Source organism: Cyrtonyx montezumae, unplaced genomic scaffold, assembly GCF_038088225.1.
Source record: "Cyrtonyx montezumae isolate F1298 unplaced genomic scaffold, pur_monq_1.0 scaffold_5, whole genome shotgun sequence".
Classification (NCBI taxonomy): domain Eukaryota; kingdom Metazoa; phylum Chordata; class Aves; order Galliformes; family Odontophoridae; genus Cyrtonyx; species Cyrtonyx montezumae.
The window spans coordinates 8,684,034-8,701,445 of record NW_027072056.1 but is presented as its reverse complement, the minus strand read 5'-3'; the positions used below and the strand labels follow the sequence as shown (position 1 = coordinate 8,701,445).

Genomic DNA, 17,412 nt, shown 5'->3' with positions numbered 1-17,412 from the left:
CAATTAGGAAACCAGTCAAACAAACAGATAAAAATATTGCAAGAAGAAAAGCTTATAAGTATTTGCCTGTGAATTCTACCCATGGAAAAAAAAATTAATGTGCCTATCCATGAGTTGTAAGCAAAAGTGAGAAAGAGGATGGAAAAAAGATCTTCTCAAGCTTTGTAGTCACTGGAATTGTTATCTTCCCTCCTTTGCAATGATGAAAAAACCCAAAGAATAATGATTGCTGCAAATATAGAATACAGAATATATAGCTTTAACCTGTGAGATAATGCAATAATTGTATTACAGTAAAAATCCAGAAATACAGGTAATGTGAGGTGATGAGCGTCTTACAATCAAGTAATCTTCTTCAGGTAGAAGCCCTCTTTCATCCTGAACAACATAGTGTTATCATAAAAATGAATTATGTCACTAAGAAGCAGCACTGATTAAGAATTAATGAACTTGACCAATGTATTTTTCTTATCAGTGTTGTTTGTCACAGCAAATTTCAGGGAACGTGTTTAGATTCATGTTTCATTTCAGGACATTCATCATGAGACCATAAAAGAAGACTCTAAATGGTATCAAAAGAGATAATCAGATTATACACATATCAAGATAGTGCCAGCTTCAGCCATTGTTAAAATGAATCAGTAGAAATTTATTTATTTATTTATTTACCTGAGAGGAATAAAATATTTATTTATTTATTTATTTACCTGAGAGGAATAAAAATATTTGAGGAATTAGAAAGATCTTGTTCCCTGAGTAAAAAAAGAAATCATTTTTCCCCTATTATTCTAAAGTATTTATAAGAACAGTGGGAAAATCCAAAGGATTATAACATCAGTATTTGGAGTAAAGGAATACATCAAGTAAGCTGAAAGCCTTTGACATGGGAAGATGCTACTTCTGCTGAGTTTTCAGAAGATGTGATTAGAGCATGCCAGTGGCCAGGAATGCAGATAATAATACTCCCTAGTATGTGCCAGAAAATTCAAGCTCCTAAGGACAGAGAATTCATGACTGTGAAGACTACAATTTCCTATATAAACAGCATCAGGCACAAATTAATAATTTAATTTCTTGTCTTTGGAAATGAATTACTTATTGAGCTATTAAAAAGCATACACTAAAAATGTGCCTATACTAAAATATCTTACAACATATGCATGCAGGAAAAATAATGACTGCTTGTCAAATATCAATTTATTTTTCTATGACAGCACAGAATGATTTTCAAACATAAACATCAGCTATTTCTTTGTAATGGGCACTCCATTCCACACACAGTGATTTATTCAGTCAATTGCTATAATAAATCACTTTATGCCAGTTAACAGTACCCACAAACTAGGATGTCAAATGTAACTGTTTTAAAGTTCTAATTTCCTCCATCGCTTAGAAAAAAATTCTTAGAACAGAATTTTCCTTCTGAAAATATCAGCACTTTGATACAAAAAGAACCAACCCAGAAACTATGACATCTGAATCTTAAACTGACCACAGCCATCTGTTGTAAATGTAGTTTTAACTGATCTCAGACAATATCTGAAATCCCCTGAATTGTCAGAGCATCACTGAATCAGTACCTTGGAGTAAAGCTTCACTTAAACAGCAAAACCTCAGTAGAAACCTTGAAGGGCAGACACTTCTTACCATCCCATACCCAGCCTTTAAGACCAAAGTGTAAACAAGGGTACGGTAATAACAATGTTCCAGAAAGCAGGGAGCTTCATGATTTACCCTTAGCCAAAAGGGAATGTGTGTGCTGTGAGAGGAGTTCCTGGTATGCAGCCTGCGCTCTTATGAGCCATCCAGAAGTGTAAATGATGATATTCATGTCCTAGGAGCAACAAGGGTCATGAGAGGTATGAGCAGAGGAGGAGAATGGAACCAAGAAGAGCAAACTAGGTGAAAGATAGAGAGAGATGTTGAGTTTATTCATTTTGCCTTCTATGCAGAACCTGAACAAACTTTGCATAAAATTAGCAATTTACTGAAATGGCAAACAGATCTGGTACCTCTGTTCTACATAAAAACCAAAAGGTATTTTAATTCCCTTATAAAAAAAAAAAACAACAATCGGATCATTGTTTAATGACTAAACTTGTCTGCAAGTTAATTAGAGTGAAAGAACACATGATATTGAGGTGCTTGTTCCGTTTCAAGGCACCTTATCCACATTCAATGGATGGAATAGCTGCAATATTTTAAAAGAAACATTATCAGTAAATAATTTGCTTTGGTTTATCTTCACAGCAGAACCATCATTTGGCTCTATTTAGCAGCAACTGAGTAGATGATCTGACACTGACTGACAGTGTTTCCGTATGCAGTAAGAACATGCAGGGAGAAATCAACACTACTGACAAACATTTGGTGAAACAGGACTTGAAATCTCCTGAAGCCAGCAGTTTTCTGAAGGACACGTACCAGAAACGCGGACAGCCACCCTGACCTGTTTGCCCCATAGCTGACCGCTCCTCTCCACTTGGGAACCCCTATCTAAGCGTTACAGCCAGACAGAGGAGGAATGCTCAGCAATCACTGAAGTATGACAGGAGAACATTCTGACCGACAGTAATGCCCGTGCATCAAAGACCTGAGCGACAGATCGCGCTCTAAGGTGAGTTTGCGGCAAAGTGGACGCAGGTGCTGCAGACGGAACAGGTTCCCTCTGGGCCGCCCCACCCGCACAGCGCCCAGCACCACGCGCAGCCCCGGGCTGCGGGGCGGGGCTGGCCGCGCTTCTCTGCGGTCCTGCGAGGACCGCTCCTTCGCGCCCCGTCGGTCCCAACCGCTGTGCGAGGTAACGGTGCCCGGCACTGGGGGCTACACCGCACCCGGGCGAGACGCGGCTCACCCGCTCTCGCGCTGAGGTGCATCGTTTCACCGCGCAACCTGTTCGCCTTTCTCCCTCCCGACCGCTCCCGCTGCGATGCAGAGAGGAACCGCTGTGCCCCGCGAGAGCCCGCGCCGCCGCCGCCCCGTCCCGTGCACTCACCTCAGCCGCGGCGCGGCCCGGCCACGGCAGGGCGAGCAGCAGCAGCAGCACTGCCAGGCTCTGCGTGCAGCCCCCGCCCGCCATCCCGGTGCCCGCTCGGCGTCCCGCGGAGCTCGGCCCCGCGCCCGAACTCTGCCCCCTGCCCGCCCGAGGCTTTTGGCCCCGGGGCTGCCGCCTCGCACCCTCCTCGGCGCTGCTGGCTCCCTGGGGTGGGGACAGGGACAAGGCTGGGACAGGGCTGGCCGGGGCGGGGCCCTTCGGGCCGCCCCTCTCCCCCCCCCACTCACGCCCCGCCGTGTCTCTTGCCTGGGGTGCCGCCGACAGCCATCGTCCGTTCGCCCTTAGCGGGCGCAGCGCGAACGAGGAGCCGGGGGCTTTGCCGCCTGGAACTGAGGTGAGCGGCGGAGGGGCAGCCCCGGGCGGCAGTAGGTGAGGCTGTCCCGCCTGGCACCTGCAGGGCTGGGCAGCGCTCTGAGGAGCCGGCCCGCCGCGGGGCAGCGCGGGCAGACCGGGGCTCCGCTCCCCGTCCGCTCTGAGCCGCGCTGCGGGGCGGCGGTGGGCCCGGAGCGGGATGGCTATAGAGCCCCGGAGGGGAGTGGGGGTGACACCGAGGGCAGGAGCACGGTCGGAGGGCACGGCACGGAGGAGCGAGGTGGGGCTGCGGCGGCACTGCTGCGCACGGGGTACTACTGCCACCGCTGCCCTGCGGGGGGGGTTCGCCTTCCGACGGCGCTGCCGCCTTCCTCCGTGAGGAAGTGCTTTTAATGAGGCGGCTGACAAAGCGCTACAAATGATACAGAAAGAGCTTTGCTATATAGAAATAGGTACATAAAGTCGGTTAAGACTACTGGTTGAGACAGAAATCCAAAGTTTCCGGAGCACAAAGCAGCCACTGAGCTCTCTAGACCAGCTGCTTGTGCAGGCTTGAGGGCAGCAGTGCCAGGTCTCCGTTCAAAGAGCGTACTCTCAGCCCCTGTGAGATCTTCTGTAAAAGACAGTTACTGGGGCTGCTTCTCCCCAAAGTTTGGGACTGGCAGCAAAAATGTGTCTCTGAAGGAGCAGAGCAGAACGTTCAGTGTCAGAGACTTTGTGCATCACAACAGATGCAATCACCTTCACTCTCAAACCCCAAGCATCAGCGAGAGGAAGCTGGCAGGTATAGAGAAACTGGGGAAAAAAGAAAAAGAAAAAAAGTTTTCCAAGCCAGACATCTGGTGATCACACAGAGAAAATCATATCTCAGGGAAGGAATTCTTAAATTTTCCCATTTTATTTGTGAGATTACTAAACCTGACAACTGTGCTATGCTTTTCATGCAGAAATACTGTAATAAAGATGAAAATGTGACCTAGTGTTCTTTATATGCCAAAGGCACCTCCACGTTACAAGTACCTGAATATATCACTTAAAATTTAACCTGGTGGTAGTCAGAGAAGGTAATACAAATCTCACAGAAGTTAAAAGATGTGATGTCTGGGACAGAAGGGTCAGGGGAAGCAGTGGGAGAGAACTGTCAGTACTCAGAATTGCATAAGTTTGTGTGCAGGATGAGCTGTGTGTCATTAAAGAGGAGAGGAAGGGCTCTTGAATAAAAGGCCAAAAAAGTCTTGGAAGGAACAGAAGAACAAGAGAGTGGAAAAAGAATTATGAAAAGATACATAAATATATGCAGAGGATCTAGTGAATGAAATTCTGCTATAATACAAAGCTCAGTTTTTAAATGGTGAAAATCCATGTGGAAACTTCTGAAAAAATGGGAAAATTCTCACAATGGAGCTGTGGTCATATGTTGTCAGAGTATAACTATAAAATTGTCTTCCCTCTTGGTTGTTTTCTGGAGACTAAACATCACAGTTATGTTACAGTGCAAGTTTTCTCCACCTCCCCTGCCCCAGGTTTTTCAGAATTACATGAGCTGGGTTTTGGTGTCACTTGCATATCACTTTGGGGTTACAGATGGAAAACTGGAGTTCAGTTCCCCTAAAATTAACCTCCCCAGATTTGGAAGACAACAGCTCTGAAAATAGACTATGAAAATATGTGGCACCCTAGGAGAAGCCCAGCCTCTCTTTATTTCAAATTTGAAATAATCTCTTCAAATCGTTTGCCAGATGTGCCTTATTCCAAAGGATTTCAGATTGTTTCTTACTTGTGGTATATAAAGTCTTCACAGGAAGTGGCCATTTATTTGGATTTATGAAACTTGAGCTTACAAAAAGGTTGGTGCAGCACATTTTCTCATAGAACTGTGTGTAAGTTCTAGTGGATGTAAGTCAGAGGTCACAGGTGCACAGTGTAGTTAGCTTTTTTGAAGTTCATTAGGCCCTACTTTGGAAATATGTCACGTCTTCTTTCTGAAGTTTTTAGCAAAATCAGTTGTTATGACTGTTTTTTAAAAATAATTATGCAGGATGCTCTTTGTTCATTATGGTGAAAGACTTGGTTTTTTTTCTGGTGTGAAATCTTGCACCCTTGTCCTGTTGATCTGTAATTACATATATAGATCTCTTGAAATAAATGGATAGTTAATAAAAAGGTTGCTTGTAAAGGGACAATATAATGTAGTGCCATTATAAAGCTGTGCAATATGATATATTGAAATGGGTCACACATTTTGCTTTTCCAGTAATTCATGTAAAATTGGACATCGTATATATATATATATATCTTAAACAGGTTCAGAGGAGAAAACAACAACAGAATGGAATGGTGTCTTTAGACCATCCACAAATAGAAGAAAACATAAGGTCTGCTGGTTTGCTTATAAAACAAAGAAAAAAGTGCTGCATGTCCAGGTCATCAATCAATGTAAATGGCATTAACAAAGGATTCATTTGAACGAATTAAGTGGCTTATCAGAACTGCCTGGTAAGTTTTACAGATCACTACAATGTTTAACTAGTTACTGAGATACATTCTTAGCTGTCAAATGAACAGTAATCACCAGTTAAATGATCTGTAGTATATCATAAATTCAATTAGCATGTCAGGTAATTTACTATATTAGATTTTTATTGTCTGTATGTTGAGACCATTTAAATTTCAGGTACTATGCTATTTAAACAGTAGAAAACAGGAACTATAATGCTGGATCTGTTTTAAAAGGAAAGATGTTCCTATAATCCAGTAATTAACTTATTTGTAGCAGTGAAAATGATGACAAACTCATACCCGAATGCCTGCCTCAGAATAATTTTACATAGTCTTACCCATCCCTATCTGTTCATACTCAGTCCCACTCATCCAAAAAGTTAAAATTACATAGGGTGCATTGACCATTTCTTGATGCACATCCTTTAAAATATACATTTAGTAATTAATCATCCCAATCATGTCTGTGTTCCTATTTTTAGAGGTAACATTTTTATGAAGGTTGGATATTGGAATTTTAGTTGTAAACTAGCTTTCTCCTTCTTTTACATCAGGTGGCTGCTGATTGTTTTTTCAGCACAAGAAATTGATGGGGTAAGCAACAATATTTACTTTAAACAGTTGGTAAATAAGCTGGTATAGTTAAAAAACACTACATAAAGCAAAGTGACCTGCAGCTTTGTGAGAAAATGGTGATGTTTCTTTCGATATTTCTGCAGTTCTCTCTTTTCAACTTCTCAGCTTAACTCTTCTGTGATTTTCTCCTTCGAATTCTCCTAATTACTAACACTAGCATCTTTAAACGCTTTTAAAAAGCTGTATTTGAAAAAAACTTTGCCACGTGCTGATTCTATATCCTTTCTCATCAAGTCACTTTAGTGGCCTACACTGTCAGTAAAACAGAATCGCTTGGGTTGGAAGGAATCCCAAAGACCATCCAGTTCCAACCCTGTGCCATTGGCAGGGTTGCCACAGCCCCATCCAGCCTGGTCCTGAACGCTTCCAAGGATGGGGCATCCACAGCTTTTCTGGGCAGACAGTTCCAATGTCTTAGAGTCTCTGAATAAAGAATTTGTTCCCTAGATCTTATCTAATTTTTTTCTCTTTTTTGAAGAATTGCTCTCCCTCTCCTTTGTAAGCTCCCTTCAAGTACTGGAAGGCTACAAGGTTTCCCCAGAGCCTTCTCTTCTCCAAGCTAAACAATCCCACTTCTCTCAACTTGTCTTCCTAAGAGATGTGCTCCAGACCTCTGATAATCTCTGTGGCCCTATACCATATATCATGCTTCTTCTAGCTTTCAAGCCTTTTTCTGCATGTTAAAACTGACATCTGTACATTCCATCTCTTTGAAATGAAAACTTTACATATAATACAGTCTTAACATCTATCATATTTTCCTCTCTATACTGTTCTCTGTATTTACCTCATCTTTGTAATGCCCTCAATTAAACTTTTTTAAGTCCATCCTCTTTGTTTCCTACAAATATATATTAAACATTTTTCTTGTGTTTTATTACCAATCACCCCCTGTAAGTTTAAAAATCAAGACAATTATTTTTTGAAAAATAGAATGAATTGAAACAGTTTGTATGTTATTAGTAATTTGCATTCTGTTGACATTCCAGAGGAGTCCAGTTGTTAACAACTAGGTGAAAGACTAGCATGAAGTAAATTAGTAATTTCATGGGAAGTCGTTTGTGAAAGAAAAACAGTCATTGAGAGAGGCTACCATACTGTCCTGCTCTGAGGCTTGGGAGTACCAGATATTCTAAAAATAATGTAGAAAACAGGAACAGAATTTTTCCTTCTTATCTAATATTTATCAGGGTTTTCTCCTTGAAAAATTGAAGTACGAACATATTGCATTCTGTTGATCAGTAAAACGAGCAACAAAATGCTTTTGACCTTGATAAGAATAAAATCCAAACTAAGCAAATATTTTTCATATTATTACTGTTTACTTGTTTACCTAAGTTGTTTTTAAATCCTGTAAGTCTTTGCCATCCTATTCAAATCCACAGTCACCTTTTATACACTTCATTCTTATTGAATGATGTGACCTAATAAACATTCTAACCACTTGAGTTTTAAGTGCATGTGGTATGTATAATTGATGTACATTTAATATTATGCATTGGGAAATGTAAAAGAACAATAAAAAAACCTTCAGTTAAGACAATAAATCTAATAACTTTACATTTTGTGTTATTTTAATTTCTCCTAAAATACTTTTTCTTTCCTGATTTCAATGTGATGAAAAGGAAGCCTCTTCCTTTGTGCAAGGAACAAAAATTAAATACAGTTGCTGTGTGTACTGTATTCAGCCTGTTTTGCCTTCTATCATGTAATCTTAGTTAAACAATCTCCTCATGGGATAGTTTGCAAGTTTAAAATTGTTACAAATTAAAACTATGACTGTTGAAATATTTCTAAATGCAGCCTATTAAATGCATTTAGCTTCAGTATTTAGTACTGATCAACATAGATTGCAGGTAGTATCTTACACCTTGTACAGCAATAGTATTAAACTTTTGCTTATTGCTTCTACTTTACCAGCACATTTGTGCTGATGAGAGGTCCAAGAACTTCAGGGTGATTTTATATGTAATACTGACTTATGTATTCCATTAATCAAACGTTGGAGAAGGTTCATATGATACTTACAAAGAAATGTAACTTGTGGGTTACCTCTGAAGATGATGAGGCATCACCATTTGTCAGTCTTCCAAGAAGGAAAATTTCAAAGGTCTGCTGCTTCTTTTGTGTCACTAACATCAAGTGTTAGAACTGATCAGATGTGAATCACGTGCTTCTGGTACTAACATCCTCCTGAGACTTTCACTTTGCCACCCGTGATTTCTGAATTTAGAAGAAGCTTGTTGTACAAGAACAACATTTTAGGATCTAGTAGTGTTTTGCAGTGCCAGGCCTTACCACAAAGATGAATTGTGTAACTGCTGTGTGTTTGTCATGGTCTTTCTGTCAGCCATCTGGCTGCATCCTGGATGCAGAATCCTGGTGTCTGTCTTGAGCCCTGCAGTCTCAGCATTACCCTCTGCCAGAAAAGAGACTGCACAGAAGCATAATATAGACCCCACTATATACCTATACACCTGTTTTACTTTCCAAATGAAGCCAAAGAATTTGGGATGCAGCACAGAACCAAGCCTTGTCCCCAATTACACCGTATGGGAATTACAGTTGCTTAAGTGAAGTAGTAGGTTCACCAGCTTAAGTGTGGGCATAATTCCTCTAAAAGAAGCAAAATCAAAAGCAACTTTGCTTTTCTGCATTAAGTTGCAGAACTTTATTCTGATATTCGCTGTCAAATTTCTTCTACTGCAGGATATTGCCTGAGGGGTATAACAATATACAGCATCAGCCAAATTTTTTCCTTAAAATCATCTAATTGGACAATATGTGTACAAATCAAAAGCTTCCTCACTTATTTAAATAAGAATAAATAGTAGATTCTTAATTTGAGTAACATTTTAACAGAGAATTCATAAAATTTGTTCTGTTCTTTAGAGCTGGACAGGCTTAGTTAAACAGCAATTTCTTCCTAGTATTTTACCCTTTTAGAAACACCCAAGCATTAAAATAAAGTGACATGCCATATAATAAAACGATGACTGTCAGTTGTATACTAATGCATTCATAACCTTTTAATTTTCAGGGAGGATATGCATATATTAACCCATGTGGGGGACAGGATTGTTCAATTTGTCGGTGCTTTCCAGAAAAAGGATCAAGAGTAAGTGATAAATAGAAATAATGATAACTGCTGTTGCAAATACTGTTTATTTTGTGCACACTGGTATTCTAAAATCATTATGGCTGGTGAGCATAACCGAGTCTGAATACAGCAAGCTAGCTTAATTCTATCACTGGTATGAAATAAAATTGTCATTGAAAGAAGAATCTCAACAGGTTTGATTGCAACCAAGTTTGTAATAGCCTTGTTGCCTTTTTATGTCAGTAAGGATCCTTTGAGATCTGTCTGGTAGTTAGACAAAGGCCATTCTCAAGTTCAAAAATCTACGCTTATTTTCTCCTAAGAACTTGGTTAGAAGAATGCTGATGCCACTTACTGGTTTTGTGGGAAATTGTTTCTTATTTTGGTTAGATGATTCCGAAAAAGCTTGCAGACTTTTTATTTTACTAATTTAATGCAATATGTATTAAAAAATTGGGATTGTCTTTGTCTTATAAGTAATAACCATATAAATAAATAAAAATGAAATATAGTACAGGCATTTTCATATCCTACACTAGAATTAGAAACTTGCTCATCCTCTCTTCTGATACTTAGTAGATGATTTCCACTTTTTAAAGGTCATCTCTTACAAGAGTGTGGATATTATTTGTTAGCTGAAATACGGTCCAGTGATAACTAGTTTATCTTAGCTGTTCTTTCTTAAAATATATAGCTACATATAGCTAGTACAAGTAATTTAAACGTTAAACAAGGAAAAGACTTATTTAGATACATTCTCTGATTAGAGAACAACTGAATATTGACAATGAATGAAATAATTTTCTTTCAAAGCACTAATATTAAAGTTTTGATTTTGAAAATCTTGAATAATGGAGCCATGTGCCCTGTTTGTGTACAACCTAGGAGTCCACAAAAGTAAGGCACACCTTTCCCTTACTGTGTTTCTGCAGTCAGCTGCATGCTTTGCTGTGTCATGATTGCTGCCCTGGTGTCCTTGGATCCTATCCTAATCCTCCAGGATTATGTCTATACAAGAGTCCCCTATACTGTAGAATTTTCATAATAGGGGCCTAGGATGTGTCTATCTCTGTAACACTGTTAACAAAGGGACATCCCAGGGAGAGTATTTTGACTAGCAGCACTGCAGTGTCTCACAGTGCTACTGAATAGACTGATTTAGATACCAAAAACCTGATCTGAAGTATCATATAAAAATAATTAAAGTTTGAAATTAGGGGAAAAAGAAAAGATGATGAAATTTCCCCTGATTGTAGTTCTCTCCCTAGCTCGGAGGTTCTGAATTATGTACCTGAATTACATTGATTATAATCAGCCAATACTCACTGCAGTCACTAAAGTTTTCACTTATGATATCCTCCACAGGTAGAAAGAACTATGACTCAGGCATTTGCAGTTAGTTTTCTAAACGCTTACAAGGTCTACAAAGTGCCTAAGTGTAATGGAAAAATAAACAGTATGAAATAAATTCAATGTCATTATGCAAATTTAAATCTGAGAACTGTACAATTTCTAAAACAGCTCTGAAATGCACAAGCACACCGACAAGCACAGTCCCTCCAATGTAACATGAATTTATATGCCATACAATTACTTCTAGTCACTAACAAGTAAGAAGTTAAAGTACTTTCAGCCGTTACATGAAAAATAATAACCATCACTTCACATAGATTGTTGCAAATGTTTTCTAACGTGCATTCTTTTATATAGGATTACTTAGTCTTTTTCTCAGCCTACAATCCTGTTGATTTCTAAACTCCTTTACACTTTGACACACAAACTTTGCTTTCCTAGCCTTTGTGTATACTAGTCATTACAAAATAAAACACTTATTTATCTTATTGTTAGCTTCCTAGAATGTAAAACATCGAGCTTTATCTTCTTCTCAGTCTGAACTCTGCTCCCAGGCTGGTTCGTCATGAGTTTGCATCTAACCTCAATCTTGTCTTTAAAATGCAAGAAATAAATGATCATCAAAAGCCTTTGGCTTTGTACAGTATACAAGTCTAAAATTTCAGAAGTGTACTGTTTATTAAATAACCCTTCTCTATGAAGAATGTAAGACTGAGAGTGTACATTTGGTTTCTTAGTGCTGTTTTTTTTTTCCTTTTTTACTATTTAGAACAGGTTGGATATAAAAAAAAATGATGAGCTAGCATGCTCAGCAAACATTTGCTGAAAATACAAAAATGTATGAGTACTTCCAAGTAGAGGTGCAGTTTCAAGAGAAACTGCTAACTGTGTTTACAGATGGCTTATGATTTAGTATACAGCATGTTTTATCCTCCTTAAAAAGTGTGCTATTGTAGAAGCTATCAAGCCAAATGCATTATTTATAATACATCTGAATGAATGCATATGAACTACTATCCATCAAAAATATGCTGACAGAACCATAATGCAGATTTTCTGCTAGACAATCATAATAGGGCCAACTTACAAGTGACAGATTGATGTCTGAATAGGAGAATAAACAGCTTCTTTCAAGCACGGCTAGTGGTCATTCTCTATGTCCTTCTCTACATGGTAATGAAAAGGGTATTTTTAAGGAAGTTAGAATATCTTTCTATCTGTTTATAAAAAGCTGTTGTCTAGTTTCATGGTTAAGGAGTGCCCATCTGTTAAGGGTTTCACTTTGTCAGCAAACTGTGAAAAAAAATATCGTGGCAAATTTCATTTGAGGGATTATTGTTGACATGTAAAACAGTATGAAGGGTATTTGATGACACTGCCACTATGCAGATTTTAGAATGTTACTTTTCTTTATAGCCTTTCAGTGAAAGCATTGCCCATTGGAAGGTTAGCTGCTAAAATGAACAAACACTATGTTTTACTAAAACAAAATGTACTAATGTACTAAAATGAACAAAATCTCTGTTTGGAGCAAAACCGATCCATCAAGAGAGTTCTACTAAAATTAAAGTAGGATATGTGTTTTAGAACTGATATAAACAAACTTTGTTTATTTATAATCACCAGTGAAAACTGACATGTATTTACATTTTGTAAAGATAAAACCATTTAAATTCATTTATGACCAACAGTAGCCCTCATCTCTCCTAAAATAGCTAACAGTTAGGATAATAAGAAAACAGACCCCTAAAATTAAACATCTGAATGTATTTAGGTGTCTGAATCTGGGGAATAGCTATCAGGACTTCGTTATGTTCTGAAATTTCCAAAGGAAAGTAGGACCTAAAATGTCTTTGGCACTGTACACAATGAGCTTTCTTCTGTCCGTTTTTTTTTTTAATGCAGTCGAAGTATGATTAGTTAAATGTTGAAAAAAAATGTGCAGCCAACTGTGAATGCAATAAGAATTGAGACATTGCTATTATGCCTGGGTGAAAAGCTTCTACATATCAAAATAGAAACTTCAGCATAAGAGGACAAGATAATTGAGGTTTCATCTAGAGAAATGATGACCATGGGAATGAGAAAAACAAACTGCCACGATCATTATTGGGCAAAGACAAATTGTGCAAGTTGGAAGAAAAGAGGAAGAAAATAGCCAATTTTTGGTGTCAGCTCTGATCAACTTAGACTTTCTTCTTCCTTTTCTCTCTCAGTCAAGATATGTAGCCTTTGAGGAGGCAGTAGACATCAATGTGTTTAATTAGAGGAAAATGACAATTTCATTGTTTTCTTTTCTTTACTCTTATTTGTTTTCCATAAAATCCTCAATTTTAATTTGCTCCTGATACATCCAAGAGACAGTGAAACTCTTCCTTCATTTGCTCCTCTTTCTCTAGCATGGGAAGTTACGTCCTTCATAATTCCTGCAGTATTGAATCAGAGGCCTAAAAATTGCTGCCTGCTCTAAAAGAATTTTAATAGTTAAAAAAAAATGTTTGCAGTTAGCACTGACCAATTGTAAACCTGTCCTGTGCCAACCCCAGAGTTTGATCCCATTCAATTCCTTTGGCTTTGTTTATAGAGTTAAGTAGATTTAGAAAGCAAGCATCTATTCATGACCCAACCTGATCAAGCTTCTATGAGATCATGTGAAATGCCTGGAGCCAAGTGAATAATAAATATAACTCAGCAAGACCAACGTCCGTTCTTTTGCAGATGAAATAAGTGGCCTATATTCGTAGTAGTTTAAGAGAGAATTTAGTAAACAGGTATCTAAGAAGAAGGTCTCACATCTTGCATATGAGGGGTAAGAAATAAGCATTTGTGAGGGACACTAAATCAGTTTGTTGCCAAACTTAAAAAGTCAGGTCATGTATCCCTCAGGACTGAGGGGTACTAATGCTGAAATATAATTCTATGGTAGGTCTGTCCTCTGATACCGCTATTCTTGTAGCATCTCCCTAATAGATCCTGTGGGTTATCACATTTCCCTTGTAGATTCTGTGGGTTAACCAAGACCAATGTACAGCAGTATAAGCATTTGTAAGATTTGCTAACTGGGAAACAGGAAATTCTGAGTTTTTTGTGCATAAAAGGCATTTTTATTAAACCACATTTTTTTACATAGCAATATGGTAGATATACATAACATAAATTAATGAGAGTCTGTCATTCATATGGTGTGTCTAGCACTTATATTTGAATTTTCAAGCTCCACAGTGATTAAGCAAATACATAAAATCCACTGATTTGATCTCAAAATATATGTACTTTTCTGAATCCAGTAGAGGGATATGACATGCATGCTAGCATTTGAGGAAACCCTGATCTGTGTCACTTTTTTGCCTTGTACTTGTTGGTCATTTTTTTCTCAGTACATTAGCTGAAGTACAGTTTTAAAATAGAATATTCCTGAGATTGTAGGGAATGGACTCTACTCACCAGATCATGAAATAAGAAAGGATCGCTTTGTCCTCTTCACTTTGAGGTCTGTTTGAAACTGTTCTTTGTATAGAATGTACAACAACAGCATCTGTAAAATAGCATTATTCATATTAGGTATGTTTCTATTTATTATTATTTTTTTCACAAAAAAATTTTTAACTTCATAAATGATCTTTTCTTTTGTTCTTGGGACTTCCCTTATTTGTTTCGGTTCTCCTGTCACACCATACTATAAATAGTGTTTCTAGAAGTTTCAGATTGGTAACCTTTTCCGCATTGAGTAAGACAATTTGAGGTACTACAAAACTCTAGAAAATCGGTTTTTTTCATAGATTTGGATCAACCAAATATTGCCAATCAGTGAATTACTTAAGAAAATGAGTCACAGAATAGTTTAGGTTGGAAGGGACCCTAAAGCTCGTTTAGTCCCAATCTTCCTTGCCTAGGCCAGAGATACCTTCCGATATATCAGGATGCTCAATGCTCCATCCAACTTGATCTTGAACATTTCCAGGGATAGAATCAGAGCAAAAGTTGATTTTATTTTATTAGCTAATCTGATGTTAACAATTTGTGGTCTGAAATACTCTATTTGTAACTCTCTACATTTAACTGTTAACAATCTCGGCATTTCAGTGCCAAATTTTCTCATTTAGTATTTTTTGATGCAATAGTGACACCCACTGGGCTTACTGGATGCCTCTTCTTTTCATAGTTGTTGAGGGTTAAAAAGGAAAAACAAAATATGTGGTAAATTTCTTTTTCATCTCTTCACTGTGATTTGTTGTGTTTCAACAAAATATCACTTGAAGATTACTACAGTCATGGGCTGGAAGGGAGCTCTGGAGATTATTCTAGTCCAACCCCCCTGCTAAAGCAGGTTCCCTAGAGTAGGTTGCACACAAAATCACAGAATTTTAGGGGTTGAAAAGGACCTCTGGAGGCTATGATCCAACACCAAGTACTCCATTCCCATAGCACGTTGGATCATCTTAAAATATTATTAAAAAGCACAGAATATCCTAATAGGCTGCAGCAAGATGCTGAGACAAGTCAAGCACTATGGCTTACTACTGAATTTACTTGGCTCAAAATATGACTATAAAAAGAAGTTACATAATACTTAAAAGTCACTATCTCATCTGTTATTTCTGAACAAACTCGCAGTTAATTACATTCCATATATTTTTCATTCAAATAAAGATTTGTAAGAAAAGTCTTGTCTTGATAATGTTAATAATTAGTAAGTTGATTTGAAAATCTTAACTTACAGTAGAAACGATTTTGGTCCCAGTACTAGCAATTAGTGTGGGGGAGTGGAAACCTCCCAGAACAGACACTCCTACAAGGCCTGGGAGCTAGGGCTTGACTTCCAAAAAGGGAGAGAGCATGGGTGGAGCTTACGAGTAGCTGCAGATGCTTCCACCTCACAAAGCAAATTACAAAAGAAAACATCTGTCTGCAAATGGCTTTGCATGCACTCCTCCACTCTAGACTATTCTGTTTCCCTCCCTTTCTCCATTCTATCCCTGGTGAAATTATAAGGACGGGTTACATGCCAAAGTCAAATGAAGAATGAAAAAGAGTACTGCATTATTTGCCTACAATCTGATTTTGTGCATTTGCAGAACACTTTTGGTTTTGTGTATGCGAGCATAAGGTAAATGCATTACATGAATCCCTGATACTTCCACACTGTATATAACATAGGTAGTGTTCTAATTGAAGGTAACAGGTCTTCTTTTGACTTTACTAATAATGAGAAGTGAGGCACAGAATTCACTCTGATAGCATGAAACATTTGCTTTTGTTTGTTTCCAATTAAGACTCCCCTAAAATGTCGAATTTTCAAGCAATTAATACTCAGGGCACTCTAAAAAGCAGGTGTTCTTCAGTATCTCAGACAACCAAAATAAGTCATTCCAAAGAACCCTGGCCATTGTCTTCTCTAAACAGTACTTTGCTGCACGATTCTGAATTATTTGCAGCCTTAGTTGTAGGAGACATATTTGATCCAAAAAAAAAGTAGTCTTGTTTTGTCAGAAGTCAGTTTCTTACTGCAGATCAAGCCCAAGATATGCTAAAATGACAGATTATAGTTTTGACATGGGTGGTTATTTACCTAGACAATTAGCAAGGCCATGGAAATATAAATGAATTTATTGACATCAGATGGCAGAGGAGGCATAATATTCAGTTCATTTTAACTGAGCTAATTTGTCATTTCTACATGAACATGACATGACTACCTTCATCCTCTTTATTTGTACAGCTGTCCTGAGACTGCAATGCTGTGGTAGTCACATTGGATGGGCACAAATAATAGATGTGATAATAGATGTTATGACATGGTATCAGTTTGGTCTTAACAAAGCTCCCAGTCATTATCAGTCTTTGAGCTGAAAGAAAGAGACAATCCACCAGCTTCACATGGCATTCTGAAGTTGTATCAGCTGTCAAACCTATTGTGAATTCTGGATTCAGTGACTTTGTTTTATGACTTCACTACCTCCTGCTGAAGACTAACCATGGAGTCAATTAAATTAACAGGGTAACAACTACAGACACTTCTGTTAGCCTGAAGGGCCCCACATCCATAATATGAAAAAATTTATCTGTCAACTGTTGGATGCAGAGTGTACACATTAATAAAAACATTAAAGTCACTGCAGAAACTTGTCAAGAAGTTGCTTTGATAATATCAAGGCATTTGAGCATTACTGAAAAATACTTTTTTTTTTTTTTTTTCCTGCGGAAGAGTTATATTTTGCATGGCAATAGCTAGTTCTGTGTACTAAGAAAAAAGTGCTGCTTCCAGGAGAGTGAGTAGTTCAAATATTTGCATTTTATTATTTGATTAGTGTAATTCGTTTCACTTTTCTAATATTCAGAATTAATCTTTAATCAAAATGTTTGTCCTGTCTTTTTTTAATCACTCTATTAGAGACAGTAATAGCTTCTTTAAGAGTATGTCAATTAATAAAATCGTTTTTTCAACAGAAGGTAAGAA

General features: G+C 38.1%; 2 protein-coding genes across 2 annotated transcripts in view; one reads left to right on the top strand and one right to left on the bottom strand.

The window, feature by feature from the left end:
• The window catches only part of COL4A3 (collagen type IV alpha 3 chain), a 59,261-nt gene extending 54,082 nt beyond the window's left edge, over positions 1-5,179 (bottom strand). The window contains exons 1-2 of the mRNA XM_065748407.1: positions 5,145-5,179; positions 2,567-3,779 (exon numbers count right to left, since the gene is read on the bottom strand). Of these exons, the coding sequence (XP_065604479.1) occupies positions 2,567-3,779; positions 5,145-5,179 (1,248 nt within the window). The remainder of the gene's footprint in view (positions 1-2,566; positions 3,780-5,144) is intronic.
• The window catches only part of COL4A4 (collagen type IV alpha 4 chain), a 61,314-nt gene continuing 47,214 nt past the window's right edge, over positions 3,313-17,412 (top strand). The window contains exons 1-4 of the mRNA XM_065748308.1: positions 3,313-3,389; positions 5,672-5,863; positions 6,421-6,460; positions 9,543-9,620. Coding sequence (XP_065604380.1) covers positions 5,808-5,863; positions 6,421-6,460; positions 9,543-9,620 — 174 coding nt within the window. The 5' untranslated portion in view covers positions 3,313-3,389; positions 5,672-5,807. The remainder of the gene's footprint in view (positions 3,390-5,671; positions 5,864-6,420; positions 6,461-9,542; positions 9,621-17,412) is intronic.